The 24,814-nt window shown below is 45.6% G+C and overlaps 1 protein-coding gene across 1 annotated transcript in view; it reads right to left on the bottom strand.

Annotated features, from left to right (window-relative positions):
* Positions 1-24,814, bottom strand: part of LOC138963809 (uncharacterized) — a 69,342-nt gene that overhangs the window by 22,230 nt on the left and 22,298 nt on the right. Inside the window, exons 7-13 of the mRNA XM_070335661.1 lie at positions 22,788-22,886; positions 21,248-21,346; positions 20,502-20,639; positions 7,998-8,144; positions 7,162-7,293; positions 6,248-6,397; positions 142-247 (exon numbers count right to left, since the gene is read on the bottom strand). Coding sequence (XP_070191762.1) covers positions 142-247; positions 6,248-6,397; positions 7,162-7,293; positions 7,998-8,144; positions 20,502-20,639; positions 21,248-21,346; positions 22,788-22,886 — 871 coding nt within the window. The remainder of the gene's footprint in view (positions 1-141; positions 248-6,247; positions 6,398-7,161; positions 7,294-7,997; positions 8,145-20,501; positions 20,640-21,247; positions 21,347-22,787; positions 22,887-24,814) is intronic.

Consider the following 24,814-nt stretch of genomic DNA (forward strand, 5'->3'; position numbering starts at 1 on the left):
CTCATGTTGATATGATAATTACTTCATCTACGTATAGCACATGACAATATGAATTCAAAGTTGTACAAGTCGTTTGTGTTTGCTGTTAACACACCATGGACAATGCTATATGTTAGTAGCTTACTAATTAACATGAGGTACCTTATGATGATGATGGCGATCACCACGCAAAGAGCAATCAACACAACAACACCGCCAGCCGCGCCTCCAATCAGCGGTGTGTTCGAACGAGAGCTGGACACTTGCCCTGTAGATGCCATTGTCAGATTCATGGAATAATCGATCAAATGGTGATACATGTGAATCAAAAAACGTTCAACCTTAGTTCGCTTTTTTTCTCCCGATTTGTTCTTTGCTACTGGTGACAAGTGGAGGTCAGCTCACACGGACACAAGTGTTAATACATTCTAGAGGAGAAACTGGCCACAAAGCACCCAGTACACGACACAGAGATAGTAAACTCACCACAATCAAAGCAAATACCACGACCATTCAATAAATGTGATAATTAATATCAACATTTGCTGTGAACATGCTAGCACAAATGGCGACCAAAAACGGGTACGCAGATTATAGGAGCGTCTTTGCCGACTTACTTCACGTTCTGTGTTGTTGATAAGAATTGTGTTGTCTCTTTGCTTGTTTAAATATTATCCCAAAAAACTGATGCATTTCTTGCCATTTTGCCATTTATTGTTTGTCATTGTGAAATGCGAGTGTTTTCCGTGGCGTAATCTGTGTAACGACTAGTGTCACACTTTGGGTACCTCACTGCGATCAGCGTAACGCTCCAAAGGAGATTCAAAGTAGAAAAGCAGATAAAATACCCAAACAAATGCATTCAATATCAATAAAAACGAGCTACAATCCATGCAATTTACTTTCTGTGTACATTTTGCAAATCAAATTTGTTCATGGCGTTTGTTTGTTCGTTTATGGGCTGAAACTCCCACGGCTTTTACGTGTATGACCGTTTTTACCCCGCCATTTAGGCAGCCATACGCCGCTTTCGGAGGAAGCATGCTGGGTATTTTCGTGTTTCTATAACCCACCGAACTCTGACATGGATTACAGGATCTTTTTCGTGCGCACTTGGTCTTGTGCTTGCGTGTACACACGGGGGTGTTCGGACACCGAGGAGAGTCTGCACACAAAGTTGACTCCGAGAAATAAATCTCTCGCCGAACGTGGGGACGAACTCACGCTGACAGCGGCCAACTGGATACAAATCCAGCGCGCTACCGACTGAGCTACATCCCCGCCGTTCATCATGGCGTCACATGATGCGTAGGTTACGCTCGACTTTCGATTCAAAGTAACTCTACTTGCCTTAAAAATCTTAATTTTGTAAGAACCATGTAAATCAGTGATTGTTTTTCTTTTGTAAATCAGATAATACAGTATTGCTGCTTTATGAAAAGATATATTTCAAGAACAAAACTGCAGATTAAAAATTCTGAACAGTTTTTCCCCTTTATGTTACCAGTACTGAAAAACAACTTTCCTATTAGTCTACCGGCTCTCTTCACAAGCCACATACAATCAATAAACAAACCCATTAGTCTCTGAATAGGTATGGCGTACTCGTACATGGGACTTAAAATTACAGCCAGAAAGGAAAACTTTACGAACCCAAATCGAGTACGTATACCATAACTTAATATTTCCAACCACAGATATGCACCTCCACAAAAACACATGTGTTAACAACGGACGTTTGGCAGGCTTATAATTACGGACATGGTGCATTTGTGAATATCGTCAAAGAAATGAGCAGAGTTCACAAGTTCACAAGTTGACCACGACTAGTTTTGTGTTTATGCGCTAGGCCCCCTCAACGTTAGGGGAACAATATTAATTTTTGACTTTGACTGGGATTTTTCATCGATTAGAGAAAATTATAAAATACAAAAGCAAAACGACAAATGCCATTTGTGTATTCTACGTATCGAGGGTGCTTGTCAAGAGTGAGATAGGGGGTAGGATGGGAGGTAGAGGTTAGGGGGGCGGGGGAGGAATAAGAGATAAGAGGTAGAGGTTAGGGGGGGGGGGGAATAAGAGGTAGAGGTTAGGGGGGGAGGAATAAGAGGTAGAGGTTAGGGGGGGAGAGGTAGAGGTTAGGGGGGGGGAGGAATAAGAGGTATAGGTTTGGGGGGAGGAATAAGAGGTAGAGGTTAGGGGGGGAGGAATAAGACGTAGAGGTTAGGGGGGGGAGGAATAAGAGGTAGAGGTTAGGGGGGGAGGAGGAATAAGAGGTACAGGTTAGGGGGGGGAAGGAATAAGAGGTAGAGGTTAGGGGGGGGGGAGGAATAAGAGGTAGAGGTTAGGGGGGGAGGAATAAGAGGTAGAGGTTAGGGGGGGAGGAATAAGAGGGAGAGGTTAGGTGTGGTAGGAATAAGAGGTAGAGGTTAGGGGGGGAGGAATAAGAGGTAGAGGTTAGGGGGGGGAGGAATAAGAGGTAGAGGTTAGGGGGGAGGAATAAGAGGTAGAGGTTAGGGGGGAGGAATAAGAGGTAAAGGTTAGGGGGGGAGGAATAAGAAGTAGAGGTTAGGGGGGGGGGAGGAATTAGAGGTAGAGGTTAGGGGGAGGAGGAATAAGAGGTAGAGGTTAGGGGGGGGGAGGAATAAGAGGTAGATGTTAGGGGGGGGGAGGAATTAGAGGTTCGGGGGGGAGGAATAAGAGGTAGGGGTTAGGGGGGGAGGAATAAGAGGTAGAGGTTAGGGGGGGGGAGGAATAAGAGGTAGAGGTTAGGGAGGGGGAGGAGTAAGAGGTAGAGGTTAGGGGGGGGGGAGGAATAAGAGGTAGAGGTTAGGGGGGGAGGAATAAGAGGGAGAGGTTAGGGGGGGGGAGGAATAAGAGGTAGAGGTTAGGGGGGGGGAGGAATAAGAGGTAGAGGTTAGGGGGGGGGAGGAATAAGAGGTAGAGGTTAGGGGGGAGGAATAAGAGGTTAGGGGGGGGGGAATAGAGGTAGAGGTTAGGGGTGGGGGAGGAATACGAGGTAGAGGTTAGGGGGGGGGGGGGAGGAATAAGAGGTAGAGGTTAGGGGGGGGAGGAATAAGAGGTAGATGTTAGGGGGGGGGGAGGAATTAGAGGTTCGGGGGGGAGGAATAAGAGGTAGGGGTTAGGGGGGAGGAATAAGAGGTAGAGGTTAGGGGGGGGAGGAATAAGAGGTAGAGGTTAGGGAGGGGGAGGAATAAGAGGTAGAGGTTAGGGGGGGGGAGGAATAAGAGGTAGAGGTTAGGGGGGAGGAATAAGAGGTAGAGGTTAGGGGGGGGAGGAATAAGAGGTAGACGTTAGGGGGGAGGAATAAGAGGTAGAGGTTAGGGGGAGGAATAAGAGGTAGAGGATAGGGGGGGGAGGAATAAGAGGTAGAGGTTAGGGGGGAGGAATAAGAGGTAGAGGTTAGGGGGGGGAGGAATAAGAGGTAGAGGTTAGGGAGGGGGAGGAGTAAGAGGTAGAGGTTAGGGGGGGGGGGAGGAATAAGAGGTAGAGGTTAGGGGGGGGAGGAATAAGAGGTAGAGGTTAGGGGGGGAGGAATAAGAGGTAGAGGTTAGGGGGGGGGGGGGGAGGAATAAGAGGTAGAGGTTAGGGGGGAGGAATAAGAGGTAGAGGTTAGGGGGGGAGGAATAAGAGGTAGAGGTTAGGGGGGGGGGGAGGAATTAGAGGTAGAGGTTAGGGGTGGGGGAGGAATACGAGGTAGAGGTTAGGGGGGGAGGAATAAGAGGTAGAGGTTAGGGGGGGAGGAATAAGAGGTATAGGTTAGGGGGGGGAGGAATTAGAGGTTCGGGGGGGGAGGAATAAGAGGTAGGGGTTAGGGGGGGAGGAATAAGAGGTAGAGGTTAGGGGGGGGAGGAATAAGAGGTAGAGGTTAGGGAGGGGGAGGAATAAGAGGTAGAGGTAAGGGGGGGGGGAGGAATAAGAGGTAGAGGTTAGGGGGGGAGGAATAAGAACTAGAGGTTAGGGGGGGAGGAATAAGAGGTAGAGGTTAGGGGGGGAGGAATAAGCGGTAGAGGTTAGGGGGGGGAGGAATAAGAGGTAGCGGTTAGGGGGGGGGGGGGATAAGAGGTAGAGGTTAGGGGGGGAGGAAAAAGAGGTAAAGGTTAGGGGGGGGGGGGATAAGAGGTAGAGGTTAGGGGGGGGGAGGAATAAGAGGTAGAGGTTAGGGGGGGGGAGGAATAAGAGGTAGAGGTTAGGGAGGGGGAGGAATAAGAGGTAGAGGTTAGGGGGGGGGAGGAATAAGAGGTAGAGGTTAGGGGGGAGGAATAAGAGGTAGAGGTTAGGGGGGGGGGAGGAATAAGAGGTAGACGTTAGGGGGGAGGAATAAGAGGTAGAGGTTAGGGGGGAGGAATAAGAGGTAGAGGATAGGGGGGGGAGGAATAAGAGGTAGAGGTTAGGGGGGGAGGAATAAGAGGTAGAGGTTAGGGGGGGGAGGAATAAGAGGTAGAGGTTAGGGAGGGGGAGGAGTAAGAGGTAGAGGTTAGGGGGGGGGGGGAGGAATAAGAGGTAGAGGTTAGGGGGGGGAGGAATAAGAGGTAGAGGTTAGGGGGGGGAGGAATAAGAGGTAGAGGTTAGGGGGGGGGGGAGGAATAAGAGGTAGAGGTTAGGGGGGAGGAATAAGAGGTAGAGGTTAGGGGGGGAGGAATAAGAGGTAGAGGTTAGGGGGGGGGGAGGAATTAGAGGTAGAGGTTAGGGGTGGGGGAGGAATACGAGGTAGAGGTTAGGGGGGGAGGAATAAGAGGTAGAGGTTAGGGGGGGAGGAATAAGAGGTATAGGTTAGGGGGGGGAGGAATTAGAGGTTCGGGGGGGGAGGAATAAGAGGTAGGGGTTAGGGGGGGAGGAATAAGAGGTAGAGGTTAGGGGGGGGAGGAATAAGAGGTAGAGGTTAGGGAGGGGGAGGAATAAGAGGTAGAGGTAAGGGGGGGGGGAGGAATAAGAGGTAGAGGTTAGGGGGGGAGGAATAAGAACTAGAGGTTAGGGGGGGAGGAATAAGAGGTAGAGGTTAGGGGGGGAGGAATAAGCGGTAGAGGTTAGGGGGGGGAGGAATAAGAGGTAGCGGTTAGGGGGGGGGGGGATAAGAGGTAGAGGTTAGGGGGGGAGGAAAAAGAGGTAAAGGTTAGGGGGGGGGGATAAGAGGTAGAGGTTAGGGGGGGGGGGAGGAATAAGAGGTAGAGGTTAGGGGGGGGAGGAATAAGAGGTAGAGGTTAGGGGGGGGAGGAATTAGAGGTTCGGGGGGGAGGAATAAGAGGTAGAGGTTAGGGGGGGGAGGAATTAGAGGTTGGGGGGGGGGAGGAATAAGAGGTAGAGGTTAGGGGGGGGGGGAATAAGAGGTAGAGGTTTGAGAGGGGGGAGGAAGGGGTAGGAAGGGAGATATAAGTTAGAATGTGACGTAGAGGTAAGGGTATGAGGTAGGGTAAGGGGGGTTAGACAGGGGGTAGTTTGGGAGATAGAGGTTTGAATTATATGTTAAAATGGGGGGAGGGGGGGTGTAAGGGGTAGGATATGAGAGATAGAGGTAAGTATGGGAGGTAGAGGTAAATTGCGGGGGGGGGGGGGGTAGAGATAGGGGGTAGGATGGGAGATACAGGAGGGGGGGGGGTGAGGGGGAGTTTGGGTGTAAGATGGAAGCTAGAGGTTCTGGTGGGGGGATTGGGTCAGGATTGGGGTTAGAGACAACGGGAGGGGGGGGGATTGGGTCAGGATTTGAGGTAGAGACAACGGGAGGGGGGGGGCAGATAGTGTGTATATAGGGAGGTAGATACAAAGGAGGGGATAGGGTGTAGGATGAGAGGAAGAGGCTTTCAGGGGGTTGCAAAAACAAAGTTTCTAACACACATTGAGCGGTTTGCACTTGTTTGGTTGATTAATGAAGTAAGATACTTACGAATAAAATATGCAAAGGAGGAGGGGGATTAGGGGTTGGGATGTGAGTTAGAGGCTGTGTGTGTGTGTATGGGGGGTATATAGGGAGGTAGATACAAAGGGCGGGAATAGGGGGTAGGATGAGAAGTATAGGCTAGTAGTGGAGCGGGGGGTAGGTTGGGAGGCAGAGGCTAGGGGGTTTGTTTTGCATCAGTATGGGAGTTTGTTTTACCCAAAGAGATCGCACACAAAATTCGTTTTTGCAGAAAATGATCGCTTGAAAGATTTTGTGTATCTGCCAGAACATTCTGCTTTAGTTCAGATAATGATTTGTTACAATTTCATCCGCTCGCTTATGACCTGGGCAAAAGTGAAAAACGTTACTTACTCTCATTGCAGAAACCCGACTCTCCGGGAAGGTATCCTGCTTTACATCCACCCACACATCTGCCTGTGTCTTGTTCACAGGAGCCGTCACCACCACAATTCATGCTGCAGTTCAGCTCACAGCTGGCTCCGTACCTATTCCCGGTGCAAACTGAAAGCATGAACAGTTATTCATGTGAGCGCTGCACGATCATTAAAATCGTCGTTCAAAGGAATCTGTTTCGTTGGTACGTCTATTTCGAGATATAGTACTCCATTGACACAATTGTCAACGGTCCACATTGACTTTATATTCAAAAAGTGCGCTGAAGCTAACGCATACAAATATTCGCAACTTGAGACTCAGGCTAACTTGCTCTCCCGTATGACATTACCACTGACTGTCCAGTGCTAAATGTTGGAAATAAGTCGCAGCTATACAATATAAGTGTGTGTAGTTTTAGCCACAGGGAAGATTTTTGACTCGCCTCTGCAATTAGGAGAGTCTATAAATTAGCAATGTTAGGTCTTCCGGCGGTCCGTATACGAAAAACCAGAAGGTCACAGAGGGGTCAAGGTTGGTGGGTGTAAAGATGAAATAGTATTTGTTGAAAGCCTGTTCAGCTATAATTTCAAGTTTAAGCGTTTTGTCGACTGACGAAGTCAAATGACATCCCACAGCCATTTTGTTTAAAATGTCAATTAACATTTATTAACAGTTAATGTCTATTAAGACATTGATCCACTAGTAGGCACAACAAAGAACGCCCCAAGACGTTGTAATTGTTGCTGTTAATGACTGTTATAGCCAGTATACTTTTTGGCGGCTGATGGCCGTCCTGTTCAGTTTTGTGACGGATGAAGGTGACCAAATCAGCTACAGAAAGAAACAAGACAAGACAGAGAAGATGTGACACACACACTGCAGAGATTTACCTTTACAATAAGGTGGCTGGAACTGAAGCTGACAGGCGTCACACGTCCCAGTGAAAGGGTCGCACTGCTCATCTCCACTGCAGTGACCACACGGCTCTGAGCAGTTGTCACCATAACTACCATTCTGACAAGCTGTAAAGGAGATATTTCAAACAAGGTAAAGCGAACCAAACCGAACCAAACAAAACGAAATCCAAAAGTAGATAGACTGCCAACGTTCCAAAATTCAGAATAAAAAACCAAGAATGGTAGCTAGGTAATTGGTAATTGGTACGTTCATTATAGACAAAACAAATCGTTACATTTACCAGTACGTCGACCCAAAGGTCTTTGAAAAGTTCATTATCTGTTCATTAAGTGTCTGTTTGTCTGTCTACTTCAAAGACCGTTGGGTGGACGTACTGTACATGTAACGTTTTATTTTGTCTATAATAAACGTTCCAATTACCTATCATTCTTGTTTTTTGAATTCGAACCAAAACAACAAATGTTCTTGTAAAACAAATTGTGTTATAGTGTCCAGTATATTAGAATGACCAATAACGGACCTATATTGCTACAAACCTCAATAAGAATAATTTTGACAGTACACGTTATGTGTCTCATCATCCCCAACCCCTCACTCTTTGTATGTCTCAAATAAACTCTCTCATCCCCCCACTCTCTGTATGTCTCAAATAAACCTCCCCCCACTCTTTGTATGTCTCAAATAAACCTCCCCCCACCACACACACACGCCATAACACACATCATAAACATACACACACCAGATACCAACATAGGCGCACATACAGACTTTCATAGAGACACACAATCGCCAAAACACAAACACTTACATTCGTTGCAAAATGTTTTGTTGGGGGTCCATTGGTATCCAGGCTTGCATCCCTCGAGACATTCACCGTCAGTATTATTACATCGATCTTGTGAACAGTTAGTGCACTGCATGCTGCAGTTGTCTCCAAAAGAACCACTCGGGCATACTGAAACATTACATCCGTTTATACCATTACTGCATGCTTATACAGGATTTCTTGTCTAATCGTGTGTACGTGAGTGAGTGAGTGAGTGTGTTTGTGTGTGTGTGTGTGTGATTTTTCTTTTCTTTATCGGCTAGGCGCTCTAAGGTGGTTTATTTTGTGTGTGTGTGTGTGTGTGTGTGTGTGTGTGTGTGTGTGTGTGTGTGTGTGTGTGTGTGTGTGTGTGTGTGTGTGTGTGTGTGTGATTTTTCTTTTCTTTATCGGTTTGGCGCTCTATGGTGGTTTATTGTGTCATGCTTGTGTGTTGGTTAGAGCCACCATCCATCTCCCGTAAACCATCAGTTTATGTCCACTGACAACTGTCAGGCTTTTACACACAGTGAAATGAAAGTTTTACGCCCTCACGGCAAAGCCATTAGGGGCATGTTACACGGGAAAACCCGGCTTTGTATGAAAATAAAAAATAAAAATGCGGGGGAGGGGGGGGGGGATGTAGACAGCTGGCTGCCGGCTGCTAGAGGAGACCTGAAATGGGCTTGGGACCTGGTTGGGTCGTCTTGGGTCAGTGCTGAAATGGTTACTTTTTTGGCTGTTGGCCGAACGGACACCCGGGCTTCATATTTTTGCATGCATGTATTCGTGTTTCCAAGGCCTGAGGCTTTCGCTGTGACCCTGGGATCTTTATCGTGCGCATGCGTGCACACGGAGGTGTTCGGACACCGAGGAGAGTCTGCACAAAGTTGACTCTGGGACACACATCCCGCGCCGAACTTGGGGGTTGAACCGACGCGGATAGTAACAACCGGTTTTAAAGCCAGCGCCTCTACCGACTGGGCAAACTCCCCCCCCCCCCCCCAATTTGTTGGGGTCAAGAAGTTCCATGGAGGGCGGGGGGTATGGAGTAACACATAGTGTTTTGCTCAGAACATTCCCACCCATGCAGAGCCGCGCTATGGGTACGCATTACCGTGAAGCTGGCAGTCAGTGCTACCAAATGTCGTCTGTGTCTACCACTCGGTGGTGACTTAATGTGGGTCTATGTAAGCAGATGCCAGCGCAAGCAATCTGATGCAGAGTCAGGAGGCGGTTTGGTACAAGAGAACCTTAGAGGCCACAGCCTCGGCCGTCTAAGGGATCTGTGTGTCTGGAGGCACATTTGGTTTCTGAGGTTCAAGCGGAGCTGTTGCCTCTGCTCCCAAGTTCCCGTGTCTGGAGGCGTTTTTGGTATGGTAGCAAACCTGTAGGTTGGGGCCTCTACCTTTCAGGATGCCAGGACTACAAAATGTGTGTCTTGGGACACATTTAGCTTAGGATTCCAGAAGTGGATCTGTGCTGTGCTGGGTCTGCTGCAAGCACACTAGAACCAGCTCGCAACAGTTGAGGTGAACAAATTGGTGACCAAGACCATCATCGGTTTCTCTCCGAGTGATGGGTGTGGGCGGAGAAAGTCTCCCAGACTGAGAGCATTCTCCCTTCTGTAGCGGATGAGACTAGACATCTCTTCCTTGAGAGTGTCACAACCTTCAAACACGTGTGTGAGGTGTCCAGTCTTGCCACACTGACAGACTACCTTGTCCCAGTAGATGCGGCTGCTGACCGTGCGCAAGCGACCCAACAGGCTCATGGGTCTCGGGGGGAGTGGGAGGTGGTGCCCTTTCCTATTGTAGGGGAGGTGTATCCATCCTCTCTCTTCACATGTTTGTGACAGTGTCTGCTCTCTTTCCTCTCTTTTTAGCTTGGCTAGCAGCAGTTTGGCTTCCTGGCAGGAGAGCCGAATGTCTGTCACTGGCATGGTTGACATAGCCGCTGCTTTTGCTGCTCTGTCCGCCATTTCATTTCCCCGGATTCCTGTGTGGGATGGCAGCCACATGAGGGAAAAGTCTGTTCCTTTTGTCATAATTTGGTGGGCTAAGAAATGAATTTCAGTTTGCATCTCTCCTCTGTTCTTGGTGCCATGTGCAAGTGCTTGCAACGAGGATTTTGAGTCCGTAAGGATGACCACCCCCAGGGGTGGGGTTGGCAGATCGTTTATCAGTGTGCAGGCCATGTAGATAGCAAATAACTCTGCAGAGAAGATGCTGATCCCCTTGTTTAGCTTGTATTTTCGTGTTATATCAAGTCCAGGAATCGACAAGGCACACCCAGCCTCCCCTGACTGCAGGATCGAACCATCTGTGAAGACCTGTAGGTGGCTTTTAAATCGTTGATCGATCTTTTCTTTTGCAACTGTGGCTAGCAGCAATGGGTCTTCTGCCTTTTTGAGGCCGTCTCCATAGTCTATGATCAGATTTGGGGCTTCAAGCAGCCATGGAGGGTAAGGAAGAGTACCACCTGTGACCAGCTTTTCCTTGGACAGGCCACTCTGTTCCCATATGCCCTTCACATGGTTGTATATTGGGAGCACTGTTTGGTATGTATGAGTCTTGGACTCAAGAGCTTTGTATTGCATGTGGTCGGTATCTCCCATGTCTGGGGTAAATACTTCCACTGCCGTGTTTGGGACACAGTGTATTCTGACAGCCAGCTGTGCACATCTGAGGTGGCATTCCTCTTTCAGTGGCAGCCATCCCACTTCCTGGTAAAGTAGGGTGGAGACTGCCGATCTGGGGACCCCCAGCGCCACTTTGAGAGCGGCTCTTTCTACTCTTTCAAGCTTTACCCACTGACTGTCAGGAGCTGCAAAGAAAGCCTCTTGGCCATAGCTGAGGCGCGACCGAACAAGGGCACGGACAAGATGGATCAATGGTTTTCCGGCTGCCCACGACTCTCTGCTCAGAACCTTTATCAGGTTTAGAGAGCGTTGAGCTTTTCTCACAAGTGAGTCTATGTGTGGGCCCCAACTGAGAGAGCTTGTGAATGTCACTCCCAAGAACTTGGTTTTATCTGCTGGCACCAGCTGCACCCCATTTATGGTGATGGAACATGTCCTTTTGACAAGCTGCACTCCTGTGAAAGCCATGAACACGGTTTTTTCGGTAGATAGCTCAAAGCCATTCGTCTGCATGTAGTCAGCGATTTGGTCGACTTTTTCTTGGTACCGCCCCATTTACACACAGTACAAACACCCTTTCGTTTGAACACTTTCCGCTGGAGAACATCCATACAGAGCGAGCATTTTTCAAAGAATTTATATTTGCGTGAACGGACGAATTTCTATCTAGACAAATCGGAAGGCTCGTTATGGTGCTAGATTTAACTTTTAAAATCTAAATACTAAATTGACAGCTTGTCACACAAAACACCAAAGAGTTACTAAATCATCAAAAAGAATCAGTACAGTTCGAAGTTTTAAATGTTTGAATGTAGGGAGCCCGGATGTATGTCAAGCCAACAGGGTAAATGGGTCGACTGGTGCATGCAGCTGTCAGATCTTTTGAGTTGATGACGGGGAAGTGGGCAACCGAAAACGATACAACTTTGGCTTTTTTTAAATGTTTGTCGACTGAGATTTCAACCATGTAGTGCTTCACATAACCGTGACCCCCCATCACATTTTTTGGGGGGGATTTACCACTAGTATTTCTGGAAAGCCCATTTAGTATGAAGACTCATGGCACTTGTTTGCCATCTGAGCTCCTGCATTTTCTTTAGTTATGCCCTTATATGTAACCCTGCCCTCAAGCTGCTATTGGAAAATGGGGGTAGGTCTCGTCTGAAGCCCTTTTCACGACCTAAAACTGGCCTATATCAACACAAATGATACCTATGGAAAGGAAATTGATGCACTGATAATGTTACATTACATTACATTATAATTCTGGCAGCAAAATCTGTTACTTCCGGTTTTTATCACCATCTTAACCAATATTTCGGAGAAAAAAATGAAGCATCAACCGTTCCCCGTGGGGTAGTCCAAGGATGCAATATGATTGTATCAATAATGTCTACTCTACTCTTTTTTTATTTGCATGTGAATAGAAACAATGCTATATGCAGTTTTGCAAAAAATACACATAATTAATGTTCTGAGTTGTAACGACTGAACCCAATGATTCCTCCTTTTGACTTTGCATATCTGTTGATAGTCTGTTCTATTGTTTGATCGACTGGGTTCCGGCATGCATGTACGGGAGAGCTTGAGACGCTGAATTCCCCAGCTTTCAGCAGCTGCGTGGCACTTGGGTGACTGTGCTTCAAGTTCAGCATTTGGAGAAAGTAGATTGTGACATACCTCGCGTAGTTTTGGTGATCTGTGGCGAAGAGAAGGGGTGCCATGTCTTGAACGCAGGTAAGGTGCAGGTCAAAATCATTTTCTTTTGTTGCACGGAGCAGGCGAAGTACAAGCCAGATCCTCTCAGCATACATAAGCCACAACTGGCTAGTTTTGCCCATCTCGCCATTCAAAATACTCTGCCGGTATTTGGTGTATGAGTCGTGCAACTGAATGACAGGATCAAGTTGCATGATTGCCTCTAAGTCAGGTCTGCTTGGATCCTTCACCATCTCAGCTACTTCTTCAAGCTGATCTTTTGCAGCCTGATTGTTCATGAATTTCTCCATCAGCATGCGTTCCAAGGCCTCCAGCACTGTCTTGTGCACTCGAAGAGCGCGATTGTAGTGCTTAGACATCACCACTGCCTCAATGGAGCCACTTGCGCATATTCCAGATTGAATGACGATCTTCTCGAGACCTGAACCTCTCATGAGTTTGCCCAAAGCACCCAGGAATGAGCAAATGAGGTGGAAAACCCCAAGGCGGACCACCACATTGTTGAAGCATTGGTCTTGCCAAACAATCATGTAGGCTTTCTTTGCCACTGCCAAGTCGAACGTGACCAAGGTGCACTCCTGGTCCACTTCTTTGGTTGTGCACTGCGACAGATGAAGAATGTGCTGAACTGTCGCGTTGTCAGTGACTGGATGGAGGACTGGAGGCATGTAGTCAACAACAGACTGCTCTTGTATGGCTTGCACTTCTCTCCCAGTTAGTGATATCCATCCTGCCCATCCTGGAATGTGCTGGTCATCCGCACACTTACGCCGAGCAAGGATCCAGAGAAAGTCAGAGAGTGAAGCGTGAGTCACAACTTCTGGCACAGAAATAGTTGTGTCCACCAAGGTGAGCTTAGGCTCCACTTTCTGCTTTGCATAGCAAGGAGGGAGATCTTCAGGGCTGAACTCAACACTGTCACGACTTTGCTCAGGACGCGCATCTCCTGTAGGTGGGACTGATTCAGAGACCTCCTGAATGACAATGCCGTGTGCGGAATGTGTTGTACCAGATCCCGAAACTGTTTCTTCCTGCAAGTCAAAATTATCCCAACAGAAGTGGGTCACAACATTGTTCTCTGGACGAATGGTAGTTGGCAGCAGGCTGCTGTTTTGCATGATCTGGTGACACACGGCAGTTTCAATCTGCAGTACGCCTCCGTGGGATATACAGTGCCCGAAACGATTCAGCATGCTGAGCAACTCTGCACTTCCTGTCAGATGTCTGACTGCTGTTGCGAGTACAATGTGTTTGGGCATTTTCCACTCGTTGTTCGATACGGCATAGCAGATGTCCTGAGCTATTGACAGCCCGATCCTCTCCTTTCTGTCTGAGGTTTCTTTTAGCCCAGAAAGCATGACCTTCAAGAAATTCAGCTGGACTGGAGGTGGCAGGATCTTCTGGGATGTAATGAATGAGACCAGTGGTGGCCAGGGACATTCTTCTGCTGAACGGTATGCCTGGATGATCAGACGCCTTAGGATACGGGCCGCCTCTTCTAGTCTCCTCTCATCAGATGCTGCCGCCTCAAAGGCTTGTTCAACAGCCTGCCCAACTGGCAACTCTGAGGAATAGACAAGCTCACTCCGAAAATTTGGCCTCCAGAATTTCAGACTCTCACCAAAATGGCCCACAATTTTCTTCTTCAGGTGATGAGTTTGGAAATCAGGGTTGCAAAAGTCAGGTTGTTAGTCCTGCATATAGGTGCAGTATCTCTCCCGCAGCATGGTCATTCGTTCAACTTGGTGCCTGTTGATGATTGCATCTTCAATGTAGTTGCAGATGTACTGAAAGGCATCTGAGCATGCCTTCATATGTTCTTTGGAAGTTGCCTCTCGCTGTTCATGCCTCTTACGACTGCGCACAAGATCACGTCGGCATGACTCATGGAAGTATGCTTCTCTTGCCAAGAGATCCACCTGCACTCGTGCCATCAGTTCAACATCTTGTTTCTCACTTGCTGCCGTCTTGATAGCCTCCTCGGCAGACTTTGTTTCACATCTCACAAGTTTCTCATGATGTGCCTTGCCACTTCGTGCCCTCTTGTACTTTTGGTCACAGATTATGCACCAGTCACGAGGAAAAAGCGTTCTGGTAGAGTCTCCCATTTTACGTCGTTTTTTCCGGGATGTTGAGGGCTGATCTGTGTCGTTATCATCACTCACATCCTCAGGGCTGCTTTGCTGGTCATCATGACTTCTCTTTCTCAAATACTTCAAGTTTGTGAATGACTGGTAGCAGCGTCTATGAAACCCATGAAGAGTATCATCTAGTATGTCAGGGAACGCATCCAGGACTGCTGCGCATTTTGAATCCAGTCCGACGGGCGCTGTGGCGGGGTGGTAAGACGTCGGCCTCTTAATCGGAAGGTCGAGGGTTCGAATCCCGCGGCCGCCTGGTGGGTTAAGTGTGGAGATGTTTCCGATCTCCCAGGTCAACTTATGTGCAGACCTGCTAGTGGCTTATTCCCCTTCGTGTGTACACGCAAGCACAAGACCAAGTGCGCACGTAAAACATCCTGTAATCTATGTCAGAGTTCGGTGGGTTATAGAAACACGAAAATACCCAGCATGCTTCCCCCGAAAGCAGCGTATATGGCTGCCTGAATGGCGGGGTAAAAACGGGCATACACATAAAAACCCACTCGTGCAAAAACACGAATGTACGTGGGAGTCTAAGCCCATGAACGCAGAAAAAGAAGAAGAAGAAGAATCCAGTCCTGCTGTCCTACGCAGGCGGCAACATTCCACAAGTTTCTCTTTTGTCTGCTGACTAAGTGGCTTCACTGCTGGGTCAAACCTGACCTCAGGGCAGTGGATGATACACACCTTTTGTGCAGTTTCTGTCCGTCTTGGCTTTTTCTTGCGCTTGAAAGATACTGGTCGTTCGTCACTCATTCTGATGTATTATATCTTCAGTGCATCAGACGAAAGAAGTATGATCTGCAACAAAAATCTCCTGCGAGTTGAAGAGAGGTGTTGTGTTGAGGGGGAAGTTCCTACTGCTCATTAGGGGACAAAATATATTACCAAAACGTAATACAAGTATGATGATGAGTTTAGATTTTCTATTAAAAAAAACCAAAAACATCCCCATCCTTAGAAATCAAAGTGCAGAGCCGACTCGATAAAGATGTATCTGCGGCTATGCAAATCCACATCACAATAAAATGTCATATGCTGAAAATATGTGTTTATCTTAATAAGAATAACTTACAGCTTCCACATTGAAACCAAACCAAATGATTATTGATATTATTATGGATTGTGTGATGCTAAGTCTAGCCCTGCCCCGAGAGGTCAAACATAGGGCCCAAAGAGGGAACATTTGCTTTATACCGGAAGCGTATGTGGAAAACACATAGAGAATACTACATGGCTTGCTGTGTCGTACCAGATTTACACGAGTTGTTTTTTTAAATAGTGAACTGCGAGCGAATACTTCTGTGCCAAATCTATCTAAAAGTCACCGACAGCGCTATTGCCTTTGGATCAACCCGCTTTAGAACTTCAAACCACTTTACTCAGTTTGACATTCCGATTCCTCCGCCATGACACACACTCTCAAACTAGGACAAAGTAGTTCGCCTTTGTTAACACTGTTAAGTTTAATATTGAACATTGATGAAATAAATTCGAAGAACGAAATCATGGTCACTTCACAATATACCAGATAAAAAGAAAAGCAGTGGCCACAGGATAAAAGAAACCAGATGGAACAACAGCAGCAAAGCATATCCTTCCGCGATAGGATGACAGTCAAGTTGGAGCCAGGCGAGTCGATAGCTTTCAGATGGTCACTTCTCGGTTTGGTGACTGCACAAATATTGGTTGATGTTGATGGTACCAACGTGCACAGGCCCTGCAAACAGTGTCGTTAGCGTTTGCTGGGATGTGATTGAGGCAGTGGCAGTGGAGACGGCTGGAGTTGAAGTGGCCGATGCGGGCGAAACCAATGTGTCGTCTGCCGACACTGGCGACAGCTCCGAGACCGGTGCAGTGCCGTTTAGTATCGAGTCACACTGAAGCCACGGTGTTCTTCTTGAGAAATGCTGCTGTAATTGTTAATACTCTGGACGTTTTTGTGCCAAGATAGCTGCATTATTTTGGTCGGAGGAACGTTATTCTCGGAAAGTTTCTGCACTAGGAACTTGCGTGCAGAGTGGTTGGTGTAGATCTACCTCGGGTTGATGATCCCAGCTTTTCTGCACATGTTTTTCATGGTTGCTGACAACTTGCTGACGCCGACAGGTTGGCGCTTGAACCATGGAAATTCTTCAGATGCAACTTTTGTGTTTGTTGCACAATAGAAGGGGGAACTTGTCTCGGAGTAACCTTTTGGTCGGAGAGCTGCGTATGTTTTGTAAACTGCGACAGGGCAGCGCTCATCGTTCGACGCCCAAGCTTTCGGACAGACATCACGCACAGACTTTGGATTGTCGCCCTGGCATGTTTTGGATTGTCTTTCGCAAAATTGAAGATATTCTCTGCCATTACTGTCTTCATGTAAGGACACGTCTCCCCACTGCATGTGCCTGTGAGGAGTCACGCTCGGCTGCGCAGATCAAAGTTGACTGTGCTTTGCCACCACAGAGTATTCAGGATTGCTTCTGGATCTGCGACTCGGAGCTGTTTTGTCTGCCACAGCTTGTCAACATCTTCATGTTTCAGCGGTTGACCCCTGTTAGGTAAGTTGCCACAATTAACCTTCCTGTTTAACAATCTTCTGCTTTGTCTTCACGACTTCTCTCAGTTAACGGATGCACAGTACTTTTTAGACTTCAACTGTCGATGGATGCTGCTAAGAAGGCCCCTCAGCGTGGATGGTTTATACTCTTTGCCATCCGGTTTTTTCAAACTCATGAAAAAAGAGCAGAGAATTTTGCATAATTCTTGTGGTTGGATGGTGCTAATCACGCCTAATGTTTCTTTTGTCCCCGTGTTTCGCCATAAACGTCGATAGGCGACGTATATCGTAAACCGTTTTTCGGAGAGTGTCCTTGTTCTTGTTTGTCTGAACGAATGAGTCTATTGGAGAAAAATCATAAATCATGGATGACTCACTCTTTTCTTCATCGACTTCGTCATTCGCGTCATCACCAAACATGTCTTCGAACAGTTCATCACTTAAAAATTCGTTCAGTGTTGACAAATCGGTTTTCGTGGCAGTTATCATTTTGTTGCAAAAGTAGTTCTTCATGAATGTGTAATTACTAATTTACATAGCTTGACCTTCCGGTTGATCCCATGTACTACTAATTTACATAGCTTGACCTTCCGGTTGACCTCATTTACATGATATACACACGTGTGATTTGAACGATTTTTATCTCACGGGTATCTCTCTCACGTATGTAGGATAAAATAAAATGCATAATGAAACAAAAAAACTCACAATATGACAACACTGATATACTGCCTTACTGACAATATAAAAACATCATAAATTAAATCATTTGTGTGGCTGTTGTGAGCTTCTGACCAAAAGTTAAATATAGGGTGCAAAGAAGGAAAATCCGCCTATAAAGTGTGATATATCTGAAAAAAATGCAGAAGCTCTGATGGCAAACAAGTGGACTTTGACTTCTGGCATGAAATCCTTCCAGGAAATTCAAGTGAGAAATCCCCCCCCCCCCCCCCAAAAAAAAAAATTAAAAAAAAATTGACCTTTCACTATGGCTATGTGACGCTATAATGTGATACTGTCAGTTGTTGTGTCTGTGTAGATTGAGTATTACCCGCATACACAAGTACTTCCGCAACAGGGATAATATTACATCAAATGGCCTGCATCTTACCATTGCCCAAGCAGACACATTTTCCGATAACCGCTAGTTTCTTTGAAGATGCCGACAATCGGTTTGTGTCACTATCAGCCATTTGTTATATTTTTGGTTCAAAGGTACACAATAACATGCTATTGCAGATACAGAATTGGATTGATAACACAAACTGAGAACATTCTTCTTCTTCTTCTTCTTCTTCTTCTTCTTCTTCTTCTTCTTCTTCTTCTTCTTCTTCTGCGTTCGTGGGCTGAAACTCCCACGTACACGTGTTTTTTGCACGAGTGGAATTTTACGTGTATGGCCGTTTTTTTACCCCGCCATTTAGGCAGCCATACGCCATTTTCGGAGGAAGCATGCTGGGTATTTTCGTGTTTCTATAACCCACCGAACTCTGACATGGATTACAGGATCTTTTTCGTGCGCACTTGGTCTTGTGCTTGCGTGTACACACGTGGGTGTTCGGACACCGAGGAGAGTCTGCACACAAAGTTGACTCTGAGAAATAAATCTCTCGCCGAACGTGGGGACTGAGAACCTAATTCATTGAGTTTATACAAATATTTAAAAAAGTGGGTCACACGGGGCCACGACGGCTCCGGGGTTGAATAAACCACGAGAACTCGTGTGTTGTGGTTTACGCAAGCTAAATAGTCATTCGAGCGAACTGTGTCATTTAATGCTGTTAAATGCTATAGCAAGTGTTTCCTTAAGGTTAGAATTGCTTATTTTGTGAAAGATTCCATCGTTCTGTAAACCTCCCGTGAGGTAAAGTGGGGCTTTAATATTCACACAGAAACATCAATATCGATTAATCTAAGGAAGCCAGTCTATATCGATTAATCTAAGGACGCCAGTCTATATCAATTAATCTAAGGAAGCCAGTCTATATCGATTAATCCAAAGAAGCCAGTCTATATCGATTAATCCAAGGAAGCCAGTCTATATAGATTAATCCAAAGAAGCCAGTCTATATCGATTAATCTAAGGAAGCCAGTCTATATCGATTAATATAAGGAAACCAGTCAATATCGATTAATCTAAGGGAGCCAGTCTATATCGATTAATCTAAGGAAGCCAGTCTATATCGATTAATCCAAAGAAGCCAGTCTATATCGATTAATCCAAGGAAGCCAGTCTATATCGATTAATCCAAGGAAGCCAGTCTATATCGATTAATCTAAGGAAGCCAGTCTATATCGATTAATCCAAGGAAGCCAGTCTATATCGATTAATTTAAGGAAGCCAGTGTATATCGATTAATCCAAGAAAGTCAGTCTATATCGATTAATAAAAGGAAGCCAGTCAATATCGATTAATCCAAGGAAGCCAGTCTATATCGATTAATCCAATGAACTCAGTCTATATCGATTAATCTAAGGAAGCCAGTCTATATCGATGAATCCAAGGAAGCCAGTCTATATCGATTAATCCAAGGAAGCCAGTCTATATCGATTAATCCAAGGAAGCCAGTCTATATCGATTAATCCAAGGAAGCCAGTCTATATCGATTAATCTAAGGAAGCCAGTGTATATCGATTAATCCAAGGAAGCCAGTCTATATCGATTAATCCAAGGAAGCCAGTCTCTATCGATTAATCCAATGAAGCCAGTCTATATCGATTATTCTAAGGAAGCCAGTATATATCGATTAATATAAGGAAGCCAGTCTATATCGATTAATCCAAGGAAGCCAGTCTATATCTCAATTAATCCAAGGAAGCCAATCTATATCAATTAATCTAAGGAAGCCAGTCTGTATCGAATAATATAAGAAAGCCAGTCAATATCGATTAATCTAAGGAAGCCAGTCTATATCGATTAATCTAAGGAAGCCAGTCTATATCGATTAATCCAAGGAAGCCAGTCTATATTGATTAATCTAAGGAAATCAGTCTGTATCGCGTACATCCGCAAGACACTACCTGAACGTGAACTGACGATCAGCCAACTAACCGACCAACCAAGGGACCGACCGACACGAAAAATTAGTAACCAAATGACACACACACACACACACACACACACACACACACACACACACACACACACACACACACACACACACACACACACACACACACACACACACACACACATACACAAACACACACACCCACACACACACACACACACACACACACACACACACACACACACACACACATACACATACACACACACACACACACACACACACACACACACACACACACACACACACACACACACACACACACAAATTGTTTTATAAACGCCGCATACTTGTCTTGTTTCAATAACACGTCACACCCACAAAAGCAATTCTAGACGACAACGGACCAGAACGTTACAAAGCACCTACCAACAAAACAGACTAAGCACCTACCTTCAGTGCATAGAGGCTTTGTCCAGCCCGGGGCACAACCACCGGGGCACACACCACTCGTTGCGTTGCACGCAGTATCGCCACGACAGTTTCCACAGTCCATTAGACAGTGAGAACCGTACTTTCCTGCTGTGCAGCCTGCAGTGAGATTAAGCACATTGCACAGCCAGTAAACAAAAGTTGAGAAATCACGCGTTGCGTTTTCCGGAAGCTTTAAAAATACTAAGTATTTATGCCAGAAGAGTGCTTAGAAAAGATTCGGGGGGCAGTTTTCCTGTGGGCAATTGTTCTCCCATGGCGGGGACATGTTGCTACCGACTGTGGTATTTCCCCGCCCCCAATACAATGCGAAGTGTTCTATAATGTATGTATTGTATAATTTTGTTATTCTTCTTTCTTCGAAGTACCATAAATCAATTCGTGGCCATATTTTCGAGCTGTGCATTGTTATATTATGGGAAAAACACGTTTGAACGCAAATTCGCAAAGAAATTTTGATCATTTGCTCCGGAACTGCAACGTAGATTTGCCAAAACAAAAAAATCTGGCTCAATATGCGGAACACGCTGGTAGTGTCATATGTTTTAAATGGATTTGGAAGAACTGCTCATAGTTTACATAGCACTCCGGCCCTGTTCTTTTTCTAGTCACACCCAAAACCGTTATTTGTCTTGGGCGACGCAGCTGTTCTAAATCCACAAACGTCTCCATATCCAGGCAAGTAAAGTTTGCGTGCGATGACTCACCTTCACAGTTGCCGTCATCACGCTGACAGGTAGGACCAGCACAGTGGGCAGAACAGTTATGCTGGCAAAACTCAAGACCCCAAAATCCTTCCTTGCAGCCTGAGAAGACAAAAGAACATTGTGAGAGCCTTACACCTTTCGAGAATCTTCGGAATACGAAGCATTGTTATTTTGTTACTGCTATTCGGGACTGTGGCACCATGTGAAGGTTTTGCAGAGTACACGGCCAGATAGGCAGATATCAAACCCTAAAACATGTCAACGTTATACATGCAAACAGAAACGAGGGGACAAAGCTGAAGTTGATAACTACTGGTGGGCATTACAATACACAATACAGCATGGGGTACCTTATTGTATCGAATACACACATCTAGTCCTCGCTAGGTAGACATTGTACCTTTGACGATATATTCACCTAGTCCCATGAGGCTTAGCTCATTAAATTATTGGCTGCTTTCATCCTCTAAAATATGAGTTGCCATTGTGCCTCATTATACCCACTATAGGCTTGTTCATGTTTGTGTGTATTTTTGTTTTCCAGGCACTTTGTGGTTAGGGGTTTCGAATATGTGACCCTCCACCACGAAATGAGTTGCATGTCACCTCGCGCGGTTCTGCGCAAGGCTTGATATAAGTCCGGAGAGTGGTAACAGCGTGAGGGTCACCTTAGTCACAGGCTTATAACTCAAAGTTTTCGCTCTTTTCTAAAACGGGTTTCACCACTGGATAGAGCATAAAAAACTCTTTATAAAAATGTAAAAAATATGAAAATCATGCAAAGGTGACATGCGACTCATTTCGTGGTGGAGGGTCACATATCTCAATCGTTTTGCTGAGTAGTCCCGGAGTCAACGATAAATATGCAAATGACCTCTATAAATAATTCAATTGTACTCTGAGATCAATGACAGTTGAGATCGAGACTCGGTGATGATGGATTATGGTAACCATAGATTATCCAGAATAATCACCTCCTCGGCTAAGAGAGACAAAGAGGCAGGTCGTGGGATAAGATACGTTATCGTATCGTATAAACACATCCACTCCTTGCTAGGTGGTCCATGCACTTTGACGATACATACGTTCACACAGTCCTGTGAGGCTTAACTCATGGAATTTCGGGCTGCTTCTCGTTCATGGTTATTGTTTATGTGTAGTGTTAATTTCTTTTGTTCTTTGCAGTTTCGTTCTTGCTCTTGCGTGCACCTCGAGGTTATTAAGACTTCCATGTTGGTTTGTGCAAACAATGACTTGGGACAGACATTTTCCTCGCCGAAAGTGTGGGTCGAATTCACTGCGTCAGTGACTAATATATTTTCGGAACCAGATACGCTATATTCATGTTAATACGATGACAGGTACACCAGGGAAACACTCGACAGCATATAAGGTTGACACAGTTATGTCTCTATGGTAGCAAAGACAAAAGCTAACAGCAAATACATACTGGAACAACAACAACAACAACAACAACAACAACAACAACACAATACTCTTTAGCCATGGCTAATTTATAGACAAGAAAAGTCAAACGTACGTGTGCAGTGACCGCTGGTCCTGTCACATCCTCCTTCACAGTTCACGTCACAGGGAGAGGAACAGTTTGGTCCGTAGAAGCCTTCCGGGCAAACTAAACCTAGTTGCATATCAAACATTTGTCACTCAAACATTCAGAAACCAGGTATGCATGCACTCGAACTCGAACTCAAACTCGACAACTTTATTCGGGAAGGATAATAGCATTAGGTCTCTCTCTCTCTCTCTCTCTCTCTCTCTCTCTCTCTCTCTCTCTCTCTCTCTCTCTCTCTCTCTCTCTGTCTCTGTCTCTCTCTCTCTCTCTCTCTCTCTCTCTCTCTCTCTCTCTCTCTCGGCTGGGCGTTAAGCAAAAAAAAAAAAAAAAAAATCTCTCTCTCTCTCTCTCGCTTGACAATACAACTATGTAAGGAGGCAGAGTGGTTTGATGAAGAATGCAGGGAAATCAGAAAAGGAGTGAAAGGTAAACTACATATTTTTCGTCAAACCCGTGACGACAAAGGCCTGGTTGAATATGTTGATAAGGCCAACAAAGAATACAGTGCTTTATTAATAAACAAGTCGCGTAAAGGCTGTTCTTAACCAGACGAACCATTGGTTCGCCGAACTAAGGTTCGCGAACCATGGTTTGTGTCTTAACTGGGTGAACTAGTTCGGCGAACTCAAGGTCTAGTTCGTCCAGTTAAGACACGAAACCTGGATCGCCGACAAACGAGGGGAGCTCACTCCGAGTCGACAATAAAAGCAAGTAAGTTATTCCCCTTCCAAAAATGGCTGCCTCCAAGACGAAATCACCGATTGAGTGGTATCTCCGTGCTGGTTGTCGATTTGGGTCTCTCCTTCCGACTTGATCATGGTGCACGAAGCCTGGTAATCTTGAACTTTAGTGTGTTAAATTCATAGCTCAGAATCGAGTGGCATACTTTACTTATTTTAGATCCAAGTACCTGTAATCAAGCCCAAGAACATTTATCATGAAATTAATTGACGGATTAAGCTCCAAACCTAAGCATAATTAATTAATTTGGTTGTTTGATCGGCGAAAATGGCGTAGGTTGTCAACCAAGGGACTTCAATTACACGACAAAGTTGCCTCCCCTGTCCGCTGACACGGATAATTCCTTCTTTGACGCATGTAAACAAAATGCATTCGTACCAGAGTACGCTATGATTCGTACAGTTCATCGGAGTTCATTCCGTGACTTTAAAGGGATCTAAAAGACTTGTTATGATTACAAGTGCAGGTTCTCCAAATTTGGAGGCTTGAATGCCTCTGAATTATGAGCTATGAATTTAACACATTAAAGTTAAAGATTACCCGAAGCCTTCCATGTCATTTACCCTCCTGGGTTAAAGGTTATAAATTGATTCGAGAAAATAACATGACTGGTATGGACTGATCATTGTGTCTACCGTGGAGCCATCGGGGTTCTATGGGAAATGCTACACAAAAAAACTTGCCTGTGAAAAGGGAAAGACGGTGACCAAAAATAAATGATGATAGCGATATTTCTAATTGTGGATCAGCAGAGTCGAGAAGCATACATGATGTTTACCAAAGTGTGTGTGCGTGTCTGTCTGTCCACGTGTGTGTTTGAGCTCTTTTCGGTACAGAATATGAGTTTGGGGATTGAGTGAAGAGGGAGACCTAAAAAACTACTCGGTATTTTGGTTCTTTTTATCACAATTCAGTCTGTTTTAATTTTCAAGTTATATCAGAAATTTTCTATTTGCACTGATACACTGGAATCCCTTGTGGATGTATTGCTTTAAGGGTCTACAAATAGTACTACTGAACCAAAATCATCCTGTTTCTTTACGTTTTGAGCAATTCAATTGTCTTGTTTTTTTGTTTTTTAAAAATTTGATTCCTCTTCATTCTTCTCAAAAAAAAGCTTTCATTGCGATAAACAAAACATTACTGGATAGACATTTTCTTGGAGAACGTCTGTATTAGCAAGCATTTAAAGTAGGAGGACGATATGGAACGTACGATAAAAGGATGTGCTTTAGCTTTCTGTCTCATCATTT

This window comes from Littorina saxatilis, linkage group LG4 (assembly GCF_037325665.1).
Source record: "Littorina saxatilis isolate snail1 linkage group LG4, US_GU_Lsax_2.0, whole genome shotgun sequence".
In the NCBI taxonomy this organism is placed as follows: domain Eukaryota; kingdom Metazoa; phylum Mollusca; class Gastropoda; order Littorinimorpha; family Littorinidae; genus Littorina; species Littorina saxatilis.